The sequence below is a fragment of the Pseudorasbora parva genome, chromosome 6, assembly GCF_024679245.1.
Source record: "Pseudorasbora parva isolate DD20220531a chromosome 6, ASM2467924v1, whole genome shotgun sequence".
NCBI classification, from domain to species: Eukaryota; Metazoa; Chordata; class Actinopteri; order Cypriniformes; family Gobionidae; genus Pseudorasbora; species Pseudorasbora parva.
In genome coordinates this window covers 35,684,659-35,704,775 of record NC_090177.1, presented here as the reverse complement: position 1 = coordinate 35,704,775, position 20,117 = coordinate 35,684,659, and the positions used below count along the sequence as shown (strand labels likewise).

Genomic DNA, 20,117 nt, shown 5'->3' with positions numbered 1-20,117 from the left:
ACAGCAGCTTCGTAAAGAGCTTTGTAACTTTTATACAAGTATTTAAATTAGTTTAAGTTAGTCGTATGATAGTATGTCAGATGGAGCATCACAGAATGGCTTAAACAATGATGGCATAATGTGCATTTATACAACAATAATAAAAAAATGCATTTGGCATAAAAAAGGAAATGTACTTTTGATACTTAAGTACTTTTGAAAACAAATACTTCTGTACTTTTACTTGAGTAAAAATCTATTTTTACAACTTTCACTTGTACCGGAGTAATATTTGACCAGTAGTACTTTTACTTTTACTCAAGTAATAGAGTTGTGTACTTTGTCCACCTCTGGCGTGCACAATAAGCTGTTTAAAGCATGCATTCAGCCGATCAACTTTTAGCATCAATTTGGTGTAATCAGACTATCAGATATCTTGCGGAGTGCTCTTGGAGTAAGCATTTATTTGTAATTTTAACTGTTGAAAACAGAGCGTAAAAGTGGACTTCAAAGATGTCTTTTGTGCCCTCTACAGGCCATGATCAGCGACTAGGCACCGTCAAGCTTAAAGCACCATGGCAGAGCATTACAGTCGACTATTCTGTGCATACCTGTCTAGTATCCCGTTTTGGCCGGGAAAGTCCCGTATTTTACCCTTTCTTTCCCGCCATCCTACCGTATTCGTATTTTCCCATAAATATCCCGTATTTACATTTTACATTTACATTTATGCATTTGGCAGACGCTTTTATCCAAAGCGACTTACATTGTATTCAAGGTACACATGTTACATTTTTGTCAAGTCTTGCTTTCCCTGGGAAACGAACCCATGACCTTGGCGTTGCTAGCGCCATGCTCTACTCATTGAGCTACAGGAAAGATAACGTAATAGGTAATAATAAAAGATAGCGTACAGGAAAGATAACGTACAGGTAATAATAACGCCGTATTTTAACGTGCGTTATTAAAGAATAATAATACCGGAGTAAAACAAACAAAAACATTTCCAGTCTGAGCTCTGTAACTAGCCTCGCGATAACTGCCATCTGCACTAGCCTACAGTACTATAAGTGGCCGTTGTCATGAGGTTAGTGTGTGAGGTCAGATGATGAGTGACAACGCAGGGAAAAAACAAAACAGAGACGGATGATGGACGTAACGATAGAGACGGAAGGCACTCCTGCCCAAAAAAACCAAACCCTCGTGTAAATACCGTGATCAATGGGACAGCAAATTTAATTTTCTGAAGAGGAGCAGGTGGGGGATAGTCACGCGTTTTGTACGTTTTGTAACTGCCACTTCATCATATGTGACAGCGGGAGATATTTTAAAGTGACAGTAATCACTTATAATGACAATGTAAAGAACAAAAGTAATTGCTCACTAAATATGCTCTGCTCTTGAGTAAATAACTTCAGTACCTTTAATAAGGATTAATCTATATATAATTCATAACTTATGCTGTGCAAACTGATAACAATTTATGTATATTTCCTACTTGTTAAGTTGTTATACAAGTGGGAAGAGCACAGGTACTAATAAAATGTATTATTATTATTATGGGTTTATGTGAGGATTTATGCCCCTCGATTTATGCCCCCCCCCATTCTATCCCGGATTTTGATACCCAAATATTGACAGGTATGATTCTGTGCTACCCCTATCCTAAAGCCAGCATGAAATCAAAATTACTCTATATACTTTATATAACCATAAACCAAATGTAAAGATATGTAGGCTTTGTTGTAGGCTAGTGTTGCAGTCAGTACAGTACAGCCTTGTTCTTTCAGTACAGCAATATTGTGTTAAATTGTGATGGTGTTCTTTTTCTCAGGGTCATGTTTATAGTTTGATAGGCGGGGTCTCTGATGACCGACTCGCTCTGATGCATTTGGGATACAAGCACATGCAGGGACTTGACGGTTTCCCCAAAGACCAGAATACAGCGTATGGCTACTACGCCAACATTGGCAAACAGACCAGCATTGACCACATTAGATTACAAGACTCTGAGGTGAGAAGACATATTCTCAATTGGCTTTACACATATAGTACATTAGTTATATTCTATGTACTATAATTTAATAAAAGCATTGGATAATTATGTCAAAAGAATTACTGTAAACTAGTCCTGTCTTTTCAATTAATTAAATTATTTGATGATTTATTAATCAGATTAAATATCAATATTTGCCGAGAAAAGCCCTAAATGAAGTGAACTATTTAAAATTATAAACATCAATACAAAGATTACCTTTCTAACAAAACAATATAACATTTAGACTGTTATTTAGTGAAAAATACTAATTATATATACAAGTTATTCTTAATTCCATCAACTACTCAGCTTGTCTAAATGACTAGACTAACTTTAAATATATTTCGGTCATATAAATTCCTGTTAATTCCAATCATGCAGACACTACAGACTACAGAACCTGAGGCAATTCAATTTGCAAATGCTCATTTGCTAATAAAATGGTCTCTTAGTATCATGTGCATCTCATTCAGCAAGCACAGTCAAATATTTTGAAAAATGACTCTGCTGAAGTTTGTTAATCTGATTGTTAATGAAATATTGGAATTTTACGTTCTTTAGTAAACACAAAGACACATCCAGACTCACTGTCTGTCTGAAAACCCGTCATCAGGTTAACCGCTGGTTTGTACAGTGTTTTGTGGGTGTGGATTTGCACGTTAACATAAACTGGTTTGACATTAAGTAGTATTGTCTGAATGGAAATTGTATTGTCTGTGTTTCTTCTCTACAGCAAACTCCCACAGAACACATTCATTTAAACAATGACGAAGAGCTCCATACCCAAACGGGTGAACAGGGCGACATCGTGCAGTATTTGAAACACCAGGCCAACAGAGGAGATGTGGAATCTCAGGTCTCCACTTTTTTTCTCATCTGTTTCTCAAAATCTCTCTTTGCCTTTAGGCATATCTCAAGTTAAGCCTTTAATTATTGACAGATCTGATTTGTGTGCCCCCGACTAAGGATTTACACTTTCGAATCAGAATTGTCGAATCTCTCTATGGTCGACCGATATTCGAATCATCTGTGTGTGTGTGAGTGTGAATGGGTTGGGAGGGGCATGACACTAGTCAGCAGGAGGGTAAAACTATTTTTATTTTCATTTGCACATAGCAACACATTTTAATAAAGGGATTCAAACTGCCTGCCAACTGACAGACGAACTGACAATGGCTTTCTTATTTAGGTTTAAATAAAAGGTAATGTGGTGGATAAACATTCGTAAAACGTTTTCTCATAACACTTTAAAGCCCCGATCGAAATACAGAACATCACACAAATATATAAAAGAACATTTTGATAAATAAACCTAAAAAAAAATACCTGCCTAGCGACGAAAAGGACACTTTGATTGCGTTTACATGCACGTTCTTAAGCCGACTGTGCCTTAAGGGGGTCGCACACCGGACGCGAAGCTCAGTGGATATCTCATTATATACGTGCGGAAGGATTTTAAACAACTTCCTGAGTCGCTGCCGACAGGGGGCGAATGCTGCCGCCGGTGTGTGTACACTCACTGAAAATAATGTGTTCGAATTTTAAAGGCACGGCACATAGCGCAACGACGTGCCATGCCTTTGAAACATTGAGCACACCCATATTGGCAAAATGGTATGATCCTCATTTTATAACACGCACGAAGATTCGACTGTGAGATCACTGGTCGAATCCGGATCAGTGGTCGAATCCGATGCATCGAATCTTCAACTATTCGGGGTCACCCCTAGTGTCAATATTCCACTCCATCTCCAAAATGTGATTGCTTTGAACCTTTTGATGCATACACTTCACAGACTAAGCGCCGTATAATCCACCCGGCATCCTTATGACGGCATGCGTTTTTTGCTAGTTTTAGTCCGATGCAGTTTTAATTTTTTCATCCATCGCCAAGTTGTTTAAATATCAAATGCACTCACACACATCTGTTTGCCCATGGGCGTGCTGGTCTGAAAACCAGATGTGTTCAGGCACATTGTTGGTGCGTTTCTAATTTGAGGAACTGAAAATGACTGTGCCATTGACCAACAAAAATCTGATCTGAAGTCAGTTGTCCGTAGTCAGTAGTCTGTCAGATGCAGGTTTTTTTTTATTATTTAAAGCTACACCGTGTGATATTTTCCCCCATCTAGCGGTGTAAATGTATATGACCATCCAGTGAATATTAGTTTCTGTTCCTCTCAATTCTGATTTCGTTTTAACTCCTACGGTGGCCGATTTAGTCCAAGATTAACATGGCAATCCCCCTCTTCACATTCAACACGGTGCCATCGAGTGTTAAAACGTGAAAGGCGAAGCTTGAATTAATGGGTATGTTCCTCTTTGGCTAATGTACTTTCAAGATGGAGAAGCAACATGGCGACCAGCATTCGAACCCCTCACCCGTATGTATTTTCAATGGCATATTATAAACTTACCAGAATACTTTATTACTTGAAATAAGTAAATATACATTAATGAGCACATATATTTTTGAAAGAACTAAGTGTTTTTAGCTAAGAATAAACGAAAAAAGTTACACAGTGTAGCTTTAAAGAGTGCGTTAGTAATAATATGCAACTATAGACAGGTTCAAAGCTGCTTATTACACACACAGGGATGCGCAGCAGCACAAACACATGCCAAATATTAAAAATAAAAGGATTCCTCTGTCTTTCTGCTCACAAATTCCACCATGTAAATAGCTAATCTAACATGCGAATGCAACTGGCTATTAAAAAGAATGCACTATATGACCAAAACACTAATGACTTAAAATGATTAAATGATTAAAAGACTAGGTACTTAAACTATTTGGACCACGCGCCTGGTGCACAGACCGTTTTTCCCCTTCCTTATCAGATCGTTAAAATAGGGCGATGAGTAGAAAGATAATTTCAGAATGACAGGACACTCATTTATGACACTTTATTCAACAGGAGGATGTTTGAAGAAGAGTTTTTTCCTTGGCCATACGCCATTATGCTTTGTCATTGCACATGGGCAATACTCCCCAGTTTCCATCCGGTTTTCAATCCGATCATGTGTATTTGTCCTCTCATTCTGATTAGAAAAGGTTTAAACAACCCGAATGAAATTTCAATGCATTTGGCCAATTCATTATAATTGACGTGGTTACCTGTGACTTTTTTTATTCTGACTGTGCTACTAGTCCAATTACAATCGGATTACTAGGGTCCATGTAAACGCAGCTGTTGTTATTCCACAAGACACATGCAGTTTTGTTTATTAACCGCTAGAGAAAAGTTAGAAAGTTACATACTGTAGCTTTAAGGAATTAATAAATTGAACACATATAAATGTTTATGTTTATGAAACAATTTTTAGTTTTTGTTTGTAATAATACTAAGTCAACTTAAATATAATACAATGAAAAGCTACTGTTTATGCTGATAATTTGTTATTAAAAAGCCATATCAAAATCACAGATGACAAAGATAACAAACCAGGGTTTTACAAAATATGGTAACAAAAGGTTCCAATAATAATACAGATAATCGTCAGCATTATTGTTTGAGATTCTTATCTGTTGTAAAAGCATTGTGGGCTGATGTGTTTCTTGTAGAAATCTTTGGCCAGGATGCTTCTCTGGGGCAGTAACGGGGTGGAGAAAGACATTCAAACAGCGGTCATGTGGTACGCCAGGAGCGCCCTGCAGATGGTCGATCCCACAGCCATGTACGACTACGCCATTCTCCTCCTGAAGGTAATCCACAGGTTACATGGAAATCTCTTAAGCCGTATGTTTTCAAGCATTTGCATTGTAAAAGCACATACATGCTTGAATTGTAGAAATAGAAACTCCTGACACAAGATTAGGGAAATGTATGTAAAACGGTGTGTATGTATCTGTATATACTTTCTCATCCGTAGTGTGTGTGTGCTTGAACAGGGCACAGGAGTGAAGAAGAACCGAACGCTTGGCCTTGAGCTTCTGGAGAAAGCTGCTGACATGGTGAGCGGCTGAGCGCACACACCGGAGCACGTGTGGGCGCGTGTGGTGTTGTGTGTTGTGATCACTAAAACGGGCCATGTGTGTTTTTCTCAGGGTTCTGTAGAAGCTCTGAATGGACTTGGATGGTACTACAGTTCCATAGTGAAGAATGGAACAAAGGCCTTTCGCTATTTTGAGTTGGCAGCTCAGAACGGCAGTCGTGATGGGCTCTTCAATGTGGGAGTCTTCCAGTTAAATGGTGCCAGTCCTGACAAACCAGACAGGAATGAGGTCAGAGGCTGCACATTTAACCTTCAATGGATAGTTTAAAGTTGGAAAAAAGTGGATAGATTTCTGTCATGAAAATATACTGATAAAAAAGTGATTGTGGCATAAGTTTACGGTGGTTTTCAGACTGCTGCGTTCCACTACTTTTGGCGCGCGGCTCAGTTGGGTCATGTGGACGGCGCTGTGGAGTCGGCATCTTTTCTCTCCACTGGAACTGTAAGAGGAGTGGCGAGAGATCAAGGCAAAGCTGTGCTGTATGTCAGACTCCTCTATCTTCTCATCTGTGACTTCAGAGGCCATCGTGCCACACACACGGATGATCATTTACTGGAAAAACATTTACAAATTTTACAGATTTGATCACACTTTTTTATAAATGCAAATGCTGTCATGTCAATCTAATTGATAGATCAGTATTTAACAATTTTTGTCTTTTACAAGTTTGTTGGGTTCCTGTTTCTTCAGGCTGTTGAAGCAGGTCAGTGAGACCAATGGCCACCTGGGCTTCATGGTTAAAGAAGCTCTTCAAACTTATCAAAGAGGATCATGGTAAGAGATACTTCCCTTCATCCACCCCTTCATTCAGCCATACATTAAAGTGCCTTTTATTTCAAAGGCTCCTCATTTTGTTTTGGAGTCTCCTACAACAGGTATACATGCATCAAAGGTCAATGTTTATCCACCCATTCATCCATCCATTCATCCATCCATACTTTTATCTATACCTCCATCAATCCATACCTTTTTCCACTCATCTATCTATCCCATCCCCCCATACCTTTATCCATCTTTCATTCATCTGTACAATCCTTTGTCCAGAATGTCCCCCCATCCTTCCATCCATCCAACCATCCACACATTTATCCATCCTTCATCCGTCCATCTATTCCTGATATATCCATCCTTTCATCAATCCATATCTTTATCCATCCATCCATCCATCCATCCATCCATCCATCCATCCATCCATCCATCCATCCATCCATCCATCCATCCATCCATCCATCCATCCATCCATCCATCCATCCATACACCCCTTCATCCACCCATCCATATCTTTATCCATTAGTGGTTAAAGGGATACTTCACCTCTTTTTTATATTAAACTATGTTATTCCCTTAACTAAGATGGGGGACTTTTTACTGCACTGAGTTGAAGTACTCTCAGAAGTGCTATTCTGCCATACATTATAGTTCTCCTTTTTAAAGGTGCACTATGTAGTATTTTTGCAGTTATATATCTAAAAATCACTAGGCCAGTGTTCCATACACAATATCCCAAATGTTTCCAACTATTTGTAAATTGTGAGAAAATTGCTATTTTAAAGGGATCTCCTGGTGTTGAGACTTGTATGGCTTAATATAACATAAATTATGTCTCTTACTGAATTATGTAGTAGAAAACCCATGAAAGATCTACGTTATTTAAAAAATCGATTTTATATTTGGACATTTGCGTTCTAGGTTGATGACGTAGAATGGTTGCACTCCTCAATCAGCTGGCGTTACCCGTAGCTATTTTTACCACAACGCAACTCGAAAATTGTTTCAGAGTTAAACAAAACCAATGAATTGCTTTGTAATTGTACTTAAAACACACTCAAACATACATATGCACACAAACTCACCTACACAAGTCACAAACAGATCGGCGGGCGCGCGCACACACCTGAGAGACTGCGCTGTCTCAATCGAGATGTTGGGCTGCTCAGTCTCCACGACAGGGGCTGAATCTGAAATCGACCCCCTATACCCTGAAATAGGGCATTATTTGAAGGGACGGCCATTTGTAGTGTTGTCCGACACCAGTGTCCACTGGTTCGAGTCCAGTCATTCAGTCTCACGTTGCACCGCAATAACGAGTGTACAGCCGATTTACAAACAGCTGTCCGACTTCACGCACTCAAACATTCATGTGCACACAAACTCTCTCTCTCTCACAGACTCGCACACACCCCAACAGATCGGCGCGAACACACACACACACACACACACACACACACACACACACACACACACGCACACACACACGCACTGCGTGCGCGCATACATAACCCTCAATCACTATTCCCTGTGTTGATATCATAGATAGACTGTTGATATGCAGTAGATTAACTGTAATGCCTAATGTAACCAGCAGAGGGAAATATCTAGGTAGGACGATGGGATAGGGGAACGTGAGGAAGAGAGGCAGGATGTTTTGGTGATGATGCATGGGATTGGTTTGTGCATTAAAGTTTGAGCACAAGCTCAGTGAATTAATCACAATCTTTAAACTTTCATTTTTAAGACACAAATAACATTCCCTACTTTTGTTCACTAATACAACTTGAAGGAGTGAATGAAGACGAGTGCGTGAAGTCGGACAGCTGTTTGTAAATCGGCTGTACACTCGTTATTGCGGTGCAACGTGAGACTGAATGACTGCACCCGAACATGTCCACTATGGTGTCGGACAACACTACAAATGGCCGTCCCTTCAAATAATGCCCTATTTCAGGGTATAGGGGGGTCGATTTCAGATTCAGCCCCTGTCGTGGAGACTGAGCAGCCCAACTTCTCGATTGAGACAGAGCAGTCTGTCAGGTGTGTGTGCGCGCCCGTCGATCTGTTTGTGACTTGTGTAGGTGAGTTTGTGTGCACATGTATGTTTGAGTGTGTTTTAAGTACAATTACAAAGCAATTCATTGGTTTTGTTTAACTCTGAAACAATTTTCGAGTTGCGTTGTGGTAAAAATAGCTACGGGTAATGCCAGCTGATTGAGGAGTACAACCAATCTACGTCATCAACCTAGAACGCAAACAAAATGGCGCCGCCCATGGTCCAAATATAAAATCGATTTTTTAAAATAATGTAGATCTTTCATGGGTTTTCTACTACATATTTCAGTATGAGACATTGTTTATGTTATATTAAGCCATACAAGTCTCAACACCATGGGATCCCTTTATCTAAGGACCGGGACGTGTCAGCATAGCGTTTGAGCGAGTCGGCGTCATATCTGCACTACCCTCGGTTTTATTCTGCAGAAGCGCTTTTCTCTTAGCAGTGTGAACATGTCACAGCAGTGCCGAGCGAACGCACAGAGGAACGTCATTTTAAACATCATTTTAAACACACTTAAATGTATCTAATATGATAAACAGAGCTGCTTTACCTTATAATCATGACCGGAAAAAGCGGAAGTGCGCGCACCCGGCGACTGTGTACCGCCCCGTCATAATAAAAGTCCCGGTGCTCGCGAGCCGTGTGTTTGTGTAACAATCGGTCCAGCGGCCGTGCTCAGCTCCACAACACTCAGTCCTGCTCTGCTTTGCACTACAGTAACGTTAATAACCGCATCCATGAACATGATTTCTGCCTTTATTCCACCAGCTGTGAGGAGTGCTATTTTCCACCAGCTGCGAGGTGAAGACCACATGTCCCAAGATACTGCGCTCACACTTTGCGTCATGAAACTACGCCTTTGTTTAGAATAGGCGCCCTCCAGTGGACGGAAAGTTGCATAGTGCACCTTTAATACGCTTAGAAAAGCGCAACGTTTTATTTTATGTCATTAATCTTGATCGTTCAACTATCCGTGTAACTGTATTTAAATAGGGAAAAAAGTGGAGGTGTTTGGTCGCTTCTAACTTGATCTCTGTTTGGTACTATAGTGAATGAACTGGGCTTAGTGGGCTAAGCTAAATGCTGTCAGATCATCACCGCGCGTCAGAGAGATTAAGAGCACGCACTGAGATGAGTGAGGGATGTATCAACTCATTTTAGTTAAGGGAATAACATAGTTTAAATGAAAAAGCGGTGAAGTATCCCTTTAAACGTAGTTGTTCTGTGATCCATATGGACCGGACCCCACGATTCAACACGCATGTGATTCACGGATTAATCGCAAAGTTTAACCATCATAGAGTGAAAGCTTTTAATTTGCATATTTTGTTTTATACAATTAAGGGATTGTAGCAAGTTCGATATAGTAAGGAAGGAAGAGGACACAGGGGTCGGCTGGACTGTTGATGCGTATCTTTATTTTCTCTTTCTCAATGTCAATAACACACTTCTTCGTGTGTTCTCAGTCAAACTCATAAGCAACAATAACTTCCGGTTCGCGGCACTTCCGGCTTCCGGGTAAACTCAGTCTCTGTGTTCTCGCACCAACAGTCCGACTCTCTCTCTCCCTGGTCTCCGGTTCCGCTGGTGTTTTATCCCGTCTCCGCGCTCATTACTGGAACAAGAGACAGGTGTTATTGATCTGCGTCCAACCCACTCACTTACCGCTCGTCCCGCGGCCCTCTCTCCCGCTGCAGACCTCGCTGAACCACGCCCCCCTTGCCACATACCCCCACCGCCCGACTCAGGCCGGGGAGCCGTCCGGCCTGCAGCCCCCCCCCCCCCCCATTTCTGGAGAGGAAATCGGCCACAGCCATCTGAGCACCCGGCCTGTGGACCACCTTGAACTTAAACGGCTGAAGAGCCAGATACCAACGGGTGATCCGCGCGTTGGTATCCTTCATGCGGTGGAGCCATTGGAGAGGAGCGTGGTCCGAACAGAGAGTGAACTCCCGCCCCAGGAGGTAATAGCGGAGAGTGAGAACGGCCCATCTGATGGCCAAACACTCCTTTTCTATGGTGCTGTACTTAGCTTCCCTCTTGGAGAGCTTACGGCTAATGTACAGCACCGGCCGCTCTCCCCCCTCCACCTCCTGGGCCAGGACTGCGCCCAGCCCCCTGTCCGACGCGTCAGTCTGCAACAAGAAAGGGAGAGAAAAGTCAGGGGAGTGTAAGAGCGGCCCGCCACATAGAGCAGCCTTTACTTGGGTAAAAGCCTGTTGACACGGCTCCGTCCACTGGACCGTATCTGGTAGCCCCTTTCTAGTAAGATCAGTCAAAGGGCTGGTGAGGTCCGAATAATTTGGTATAAACCGCCTATAATATCCCGCCAGCCCCAAGAACTGTCTTACCTCCTTTTTGGTCTTGGGCCTCGGACAGGTTGCAATTGCGGCAGTCTTATCAATTTGGGGACGCACCTGCCCATGACCCAAGTGGAAGCCCAGATACCTTACTTCCACCCGCCCAATCGCACACTTCTTCGGATTGGCCGTGAGCCCCGCTCTCCTCAGCGACCTCAGGACCGCCCTCACATGCTGCATATGCCGCTGCCAATCGTGACTATAAATCACTATGTCATCCAGGTACGCAGCAGCATATGCAGCATGGGGACGCAAAATCCTATCCATGAGTCGCTGGAAGGTTGCGGGCGCCCCGAACAAGCCGAAAGGAAGCGTGACAAATTGGTGTAATCCAAACGGCGTGGTGAAAGCTGTTTTTTCTTTGGACAATGGAGACAAGGGGATCTGCCAATAGCCCTTTGTTAAGTCCAGTGTCGAATAAAAACGAGCCGTACATAACCGATCAAGCAACTCGTCAACCCGCGGCATTGGATACGCGTCGAACTTCGACACAGCGTTCACCTTGCGGTAGTCCACACAGAACCTGACCGAGCCGTCTGTTTTGGGGACCAAAACTATCGGGCTCGCCCAGTCACTGTTGGACTCCTCGATTACTCCCATGTCGAGCATTGCGCCTAATTCGTCCTGAACTACTTTTTTCTTGTGCTCAGGCAAGCGATACGGCCGGCTGCGAACTACCACGCCCGGCTCGGTCTCGATATGGTGCTGAATCAAGTCGGTACGTCCCGGTAGGGGCAAGAACACGTCAGCGAATTCCGCCTGCAATTTCGATAAGTCAGCGAGTTGTAACGGTGAGAGGTGATCTCCCCCAGGGGCCAACGCGACTGATTGTGCTTTAATGCTCGCCTCTGGCCCGAGATCATCCTCTCCCCCGATCACCGTTGCCAACAACACCGATTCCACCTCATTCCATTTTTTTAGCAGATTGAGGTGGTATATTTGACGTGCCCCGTTCCTATCGGATCGTATCACTTCATAATCGAGCTCTCCTATCTGCCGTGCGACCTCAAACGGCCCCTGCCACTTTGACATTAATTTTGAGCTCGACGTTGGGAGTAGAACGAGCACTTTCTCTCCCGGTGTGAATTTGCGTAGTTTAGTACCCCTGTTATATGACCGGCTCTGGCGGTCCTGGGCTTGCAACAAATTCTCCCTAGATAGCCGCCCCAATGTGTGGAGTTTTGTTCGCAAGTCCATGACGTACTGAATTTCGTTTTTGGCCAACGAAGGCCCCTCCTTCCAAGTTTCTCGTAGGACGTCCAGCACCCCCCGTGGCTGTCGACCGTAGAGAAGCTCGAAGGGGGAAAACCCCGTGGAGGCTTGCGGGACCTCGCGCACAGCAAATAAGAGGGGTTCTAACCACCGATCCCAATTTTTGGCGTCTTCCTGTACGAATTTACGGATCATGGATTTAAGAGTGCGATTAAATCGTTCGACCAAGCCGTCTGTTTGTGGGTGATAGACGCTGGTTCGAATGGATTTAATGCCCAATAATCCGTACAATTCGCTTAACGTGCGTGACATAAACGCCGTGCCTTGATCAGTGAGGATTTCTTTCGGAATCCCCACCCGGGAGATTAAACGAAACAGTGCGTCCGCAACACTCTTCGCCGAGATGTTGCGGAGAGCCACTGCTTCCGGATATCGTGTTGCGTAGTCCACGATAACTAGCGCAAAACGATGTCCGCGTGCGGATCGCTCTAATGGCCCGATGAGGTCCATCGCAATTCTCTCGAAGGGGACCTGCATTAATGGTAGGGGGCGCAATGGCGCTTTTGGGGCGGCCAGTGGGTTCACCAACTGACATTCAGGACAAGACGCGCACCACCTGCGCACATTGTCATGAATGCCTGGCCAAAAAAATCGGGTCATTAAACGATTCAGCGTGGCCGCCTGTCCCAGGTGGCCCGCCATCGGGTTAGAGTGAGCCGCCTGGAAAAGCATTTCCCGGCGGCTCTTTGGTACTAACAACTGGGTTGTATCTAGCTTTGTCTGAGTGTCTTGGGTCACTCGATACAACCGATCCTTAATTATGGCAAAATAAGGATACGTGACGGGCAATGCGGGTTGGAGGGACTGACCGTCGATAGTGCGGACCTGTTGGAAAGCATGTTTTAGAGTCTCATCTTGGGACTGCTCCAGAGGGAAGTCATCGCGGTCCGAGAGAATCAGTCTCTCAACCCCGCTCGGTTCCCCTGAAGCTGTTCCCAAGGGTCCCGTATCAGTCTCGCCAACCTGCACTCGCACCGCCCCGTTCCTAGCCTTGTTTCCCCAAGCGGCATCCGCGCATAACGACCCCAATAACGCCGAAAAGGCGGGCCAATTCGTCCCCAGAATTAGCGGATGCCGGAGGTGGGGACTAACCGCCACCTCAACATTATGCTTTTTCCCCCTAAACTGTATCGTGACTGGGACAACCGGATATTCCACCACATCCCCGTGCACACACCGCACCTTAACCATGCGGCTTGTATCCAATGCCCCAGGCTGCATCAGGCTTTGATGGATCGAGGTTTGGTTACATCCTGAATCCACCAAGGCCTGATATGTACCCCCCTTGATACTTACAGGAATTTGGTACTCTCCTGCTTGATCGGGGGTGGTCCGCTGGACGTCCGGGATCCGGATCATTGTCCCGATGTCCATCCTCGGACATCGGTCCACAAAATGATCCGGATCACCGCACCGCCAGCAGGCCAGCCCAGGCTTACCCGCCACCCCTGCGGCGGGGAGTGGGTTGGAGGATGAGCGCGGAAAGGGGGCGGAACCAGAGCCATTGTCACCACCAGCCCCCAGTGGCCCCGCCCCCCTGGGCGGGACCCGCGAACTCCCAGACGGTCCAAGGCCCATCCCACCCCGGCCTCTGGGGGGGACGCGAGGAGGGCCTGGAGGGCGGGACCTGGGGAGAGGGACAGGTCGAGAGAGAAAGAGAGAGGGGGGAGAGAGAGAGGGAGAAGTTAGTGGGGGTTCGCCGACCCCCGGGCACGCCACCAGGTGGTCCTCCGCCAGGTGGATGGCCGTCTCCAGCGACGTGGGCCGGTGGCACTGGACCCACTCGGCGGTCTTCCGGGGAAGCCGAGTGATGAACTGCTCCAGCACCACCAGATCGACAACATGGTCCCCGTCGCTGCCGCCGGCCAGCAGCCATCTGCGGCACTCGTCCCGGAGCTGTTGGGCCAATGCGAAGGGTCGACCGGACTCACCCCACTCCAGGGAGCGGAAACGCTGGCGGTGTTGTTCTGGGGTCTGGCCGACCCGCTGAAGTATGGCCCGCTTCAGGTCGTCGTAGTCCAGGAGGTTCGCGACCGGTAGATGTTGCGCGGCCGCCTGGGCTTCGCCGGATAGAAGGGGGATGAGGCGCACCGGCCACTGTGCCCGGGGCCACCCGCAGGCCTCCGCGGCTTTTTGGAACAGATCTACGAAGGCCTCGGGGTCGTCTTCCGGCCCCATCTTCTGGAGGGGCACGTGCACCGGTGCGCTGGCCCGCCCAGCGGCCTCGGCGCGAACCTCCCGGTCCATCCAGCTCCGGAACCGCTCGCGGTCCTCTTGCTGGCCTTGGACGATGGCCTCGAAGCGGCGCTCCTGTTCGGTCCGAAGGTCCAGCAATGCCTTATGGTGTTCCTGGTGGAGGACCGCGAGGGAGTTGATGATCTCCGCAAATGGCGAGGCGGAGGGTGTTGTCATGGCGGCGGCTCTGTCCTGCTTCCTTCCCGGGTTTCGGCACCAGTGTAGCAAGTTCGATATAGTAAGGAAGGAAGAGGACACAGGGGTCGGCTGGACTGTTGATGCGTATCTTTATTTTCTCTTTCTCAATGTCAATAACACACTTCTTCGTGTGTTCTCAGTCAAACTCATAAGCAACAATAACTTCCGGTTCGCGGCACTTCCGGCTTCCGGGTAAACTCAGTCTCTGTGTTCTCGCACCAACAGTCCGACACTCTCTTTCCCTGGTCTCCGGTTCCGCTGGTGTTTTATCCCGTCTCCGCGCTCATTACTGGAACAAGAGACAGGTGTTATTGATCTGCGTCCAACCCACTCACTTACCGCTCGTCCCGCGGCCCTCTCTCCCGCTGCAGACCTCGCTGAACCACGCCCCCCTTGCCACAGGGATATTAAACAGTTCCAGCGCAAGAAAGAGCAAAAAAGAAAACAGTCAGTTGTGTCTTAAGGGAATGTAAACCGCTGAGAGAGAAATCAGATGTGTATAGTAATATATAACCCCCCACACTCACGCTGGTTGCCAGATGGAGGCCACGCAACAGGAAAATGTGCAATTATTGCACCAACAGAAAGCGATGAGCCTTAAGGCTGATTTATACTTCTGCGTTGAACCTACGCCGTATCCTCTACGCCGCAAGTTACGTGTTGGTTTTCATTTATACTTCTGCTTTGTTGTCAGCGTTAATATGCAATTATACATGCAGACCGCTAGGGGGCAGTGTCCACAGGCATGATGATGGTAACCCTCAGTCTCAAGCTAAAAGCCGAAGAAGAAGTGACTTCTTTACACTGTCATTGCACGCGTTAGAGACGCACCCAAAGTATCAGCAGTGATGGCGACAGATAGCGGCTTTTCTTGCACCTTGAGTTGTTACATTTTTGGAGATTGCGCGTCAGGGTATGTCATAGTGTGCATGCCACACACAGCCTACGACGTAGCTACGGCGTTCACTCAACGCAGAAGTATAAATTGGCCCCTGCAAGTTGATCAACTAATTTATCTGTGTTTTAATATGCCTCTGGGCATAGAGATTTTTAGATGGATGATTAGGCTTTTTATTTCGGCTAGAATCTCTTCCATGGCTTTTTTTTCTGCTAACTGGCAACTTGCGGGCTGCAGTAGTTCCCAACCTGTTGTCCTTAAAGCCCCCCTCCTTACCTTACATATAAGAAAACCGTCTGTACCACTGAAGACAGAAAGCCATTTTTGTTTGAAATGACATATTTCGAAAAGTCTTTGTGGATATTTGTTGTCTGTTCAAGGGATGAAGCGTTGGTGAAATATGCCATGCTAGCAGAAACTGGTCTTGGTGTGGCGCAGCACAATGCCGCCCATCTATGTGAGGTGAACGTCTTTAAACCGTCTCCTAATCAGCCAATCCAACCATCTTTTACATTATTCCATTCACCTAATGTATGTGTTTCTAGGTGTTAGGCCACAGTTCTGCATGTCAGTGGAGGTATCTCAACTACTCTACCTACAATCACATCCCACAGGAAGCTGGTGAGCCTCTGCTGACCAGCAGAAATACAACAGTGACTACTATAACATACCACTACATCTGTATAGAAGAATAAGGGCTGGTTCACACAGAACACGCTTTGCTTTGAGTGGAATGGGGTAAAATCTGCACGGCCTCGAGATGCGCCTTTTTAAGGATGAACTTATTTTGAGTCCCGCGTTTTTAGAACTCATGTCGTGCGCGAGACGCTGCAAAAGAATAGAAAAACAATAGACTGTAAACTGTAAAATGTAGTGTCTGTAACGTCAATCTTAGGATTCTGGAGCGTAAAGTAGAGTCGAGCTGATGGGTGCTATATTGACAGTGCGTCACACCCGAATAACAGACAATGCGCAAAGAGGCAGGATGTGGGCGGAGCTGAGGTGACGCAATGACTAACAGACAGCAGACAAACGGCTATCCACCTGTCACTCAAAGTGGCCACACCCTTAATTATGCAGAAATGTAAGGCTTTATATAATGTAAACGAATGAGTTCACCCCCTTACAGTTGTCATGAAGGGCAAAATTAGCCGTATAGAACAAAACCACACTTTTTTTTTTTCATCTGTAAAGTTGGGCATTTTAAAGGGTTAGTTCACCCAAAAATGAAAATGTGATGTTTATCTGCTTACCACCAGTGCATCCAACATGTAAGTGTGTCTGTTTCTTCAGTAGAACACAAATGAAGATTTTTAACTCCAACCGTTGCTGACTGTGTGCCAGTCATATAATGGTGTGAATGAGTAACAAGTCTATGAGAGCAAACAAACAAACAAAAAAACATGCTTAGGCAACGTGCACAAAAACCCTGCTGCTCCTGACAAGTCTCATCAAGTTTTCCCATCGCTATTACTTCCGTCTGATAATTTCAAACTGGCACGATCATATAGATAGATAGATAGATAGATAGATAGATAGATAGATAGATAGATAGATAGATAGATAGATAGATAGATAGATAGATAGATAGATAGATAGATAGATAGATAGATAGATAGATAGATAGATAGATAGATAGATAGATAGATAGATAGATAGATAGATAGATAGATAACTCATTAGTACCTGCGTGGATCGGTCGAATAAGGTATCTACATAATATATATTTATGATCGCAACAGTTTGACCTTATCAGACGGAAGTTACAGCCGATGGGAAAACTTGATGAGACTCGTCGGGATATGAGGTTAAAATAACATAAATACTGTTCAGTTTCTCACAGAAACCGATCGGTTTGTGTCTTAACAAATCAATGTTCGGTTTGTGTCTTAACAAATCAATGTGTCGGTTTGTGTCTTAACAAATCAATGTGTCTTTAGGAGCAGCAGGGTTTCTGTGCATGTTGTCTAAGCATGTTTGTTTGTTTGTTTGTTTGTTTGCTCTCATAGACTTGTTACCCATTCATCACATTATATAACAGGCACACAGCAACGGTTAGAGTTAAAAATCTTCATTTGTGTTCTACTGAAGAAACAAACACACCTACATGTTGGATGCCCTGGGGGTAAGCAGATAAACATCACATTTTCATTTTTGGGTGAACTAACCCTTTAACATGGGGCTTAATGTCTCTAGCAGCCAGTCGATGAATTGCAGTTTAAGTCACTTCTGTATTGGCTTCAAGAGAATTTTGGGGAGGTTGCCGCTTGGGAAATACATGTTCTGTGTGAATGGCCTCTAACTATGATTTCATAAACACTTTGTATGACTATGAATGAAGGCATTCTCATTTTTACTCTGTAATGTAATGTCTACCGCATCTCAAATCTCATAGCATTATTTTTAATGTCATATCTTGCCTTTTGTGTATCAAAACAATTCCAAATATTTTTTATCACACTTTGTGCACAATTTGATAAATTACAGCTTGATTTGAAATGATGCACAATAAAAAACGTATGTCCGCTAGTGATATATTTACATATTATATGAATTTCCCATTTTTATTCTCAAGCATGCTCTTCACTGACACTGTTATCAAAATATGTACACTACATCCTGTCCACTTCCCTCTCTCTCTGTCTTCTGCAGGATTGTTGAGGATGGGAGATTATTACAGTAAACGCACTGATATGGTGAAGGCCATATACATGTACAGTACAGCAGCAGTGCATGGCAGTCCTCAGGTACACACACACACACACACACACACACACACACACACACACACACACACACACACACACACACACACACACACACACACACACACAAATACTAGGGCTGGGAAGTATGACTATATAAAATAAATAGAAATATGTACAGTGGTAGGGATGCTTTACATTATTTACATATGAGTGACAAATAAACAAGGATGAAGTGCAAAATAACTGAGAAAGTAATAATAAATTAAGTGAAAGAAGAACTTGAGTTGTGCAATTTTTTAGGTCCAATGTGAAGCAGAATTTATTTGGCTGATAAGAACTGTCACTTAAAGGGGTAGTTCACCCAAAAATGAAAATGTTGTCATTACTCACCCTCAAGTTGTTTCAAACATGTATGAGTATTATCTTATCTTATCTTGCCCTTTAATACAGAATATTATATAGCCTTATTACATTACTTTTATTGTACAGCTAAATAAACCCACACACATCCACTCCAGATTTTGTATTCCCACAGAAATCACACATACATGTATACATTTAAGAAAAAGAAAAGGACAAATATTTATACATATATTATGTAAACACAAACTTTTATTTTGGATGCGATTAATCTCTGTGTATACATATAGCTCTGAAAAAAATTAAGACACCACTTAACATGGATTTCTTAATGTTAAGTGGTCTCTGTAGCAAGTTCGATATAGTAAGGAAGGAAGAGGACACAGGGGTCGGCTGGACTGTTGATGCGTATCTTTATTTTCTCTTTCTCAATGTCAATAACACACTTCTTCGTGTGTCCTCAGTCAAACTCATAAGCAACAATAACTTCCGGTTCGAGGCACTTCCGGCTTCCGGGTAAACTCAGTCTCTGTGTTCTCGCACCAACAGTCCGACTCTCTCTCTCCTCGATCTCCGGTTCCACCGATGTTTTGTACCCTCTCCGCGCTCATTACTGGAACGAGAGACAGGTGTTATTAATCTGCTTCCAACCCACTCACTTACCGCTCGTCCCGCGGCTCTCTCTCCCGCTGCAGACCTCGCTGAACCACGCCCCCCTTGCCACATACCCCCACCACCCGACTCAGGCCGGGGAGCCGTCCGGCCTGCAGCCCCCCCCCCCCCCCCCCCCCATTTCTGGAGAGGAAGTCGGCCACAGCCATCTGAGCACCCGGCCTGTGGACCACCTGGAACTCAAAAGGCTGAAGAGCTAGATACCAACGGGTGATCCGCGCGTTGGTATCCTTCATGCGGTGGAGCCATTGGAGAGGAGCGTGGTCCGAACAGAGGGTGAACTCCCGCCCCAGAAGGTAATAGCGGAGGGTGAGAACGGCCCACCTGATGGCAAGGCACTCCTTTTCGATGGTGCTGTACTTAGCCTCTCTCTTTGAGAGCTTACGGCTAATGTACAGCACCGGCCGCTCTCCCCCCTCCACCTCCTGGGCCAGGACTGCGCCCAGCCCCCTGTCCGACGCGTCAGTCTGCAACAGAAAAGGGAGAGAAAAGTCAGGGGAGTGTAAAAGCGGCCCGCCACATAGAGCAGCCTTAACTCGGGTGAAGGCCTGCTGGCACGGCTCCGTC

At 44.9% G+C, this 20,117-nt stretch overlaps 1 protein-coding gene across 2 annotated transcripts in view; it reads left to right on the top strand.

The window, feature by feature from the left end:
• LOC137078948 (protein sel-1 homolog 3-like) overlaps nt 1-20,117 on the top strand; it is a 48,929-nt gene that overhangs the window by 20,397 nt on the left and 8,415 nt on the right. Inside the window, exons 11-20 of one of the 2 annotated variants that reach the window (XM_067446805.1) lie at nt 1,814-1,993; nt 2,751-2,873; nt 5,583-5,723; nt 5,910-5,972; nt 6,066-6,242; nt 6,366-6,493; nt 6,705-6,788; nt 16,191-16,272; nt 16,356-16,431; nt 18,463-18,557. In XM_067446805.1, the coding sequence (XP_067302906.1) occupies nt 1,814-1,993; nt 2,751-2,873; nt 5,583-5,723; nt 5,910-5,972; nt 6,066-6,242; nt 6,366-6,493; nt 6,705-6,788; nt 16,191-16,272; nt 16,356-16,431; nt 18,463-18,557 (1,149 nt within the window). The remainder of the gene's footprint in view (nt 1-1,813; nt 1,994-2,750; nt 2,874-5,582; nt 5,724-5,909; nt 5,973-6,065; nt 6,243-6,365; nt 6,494-6,704; nt 6,789-16,190; nt 16,273-16,355; nt 16,432-18,462; nt 18,558-20,117) is intronic. The other variant, XM_067446806.1, reaches the window with a different exon arrangement.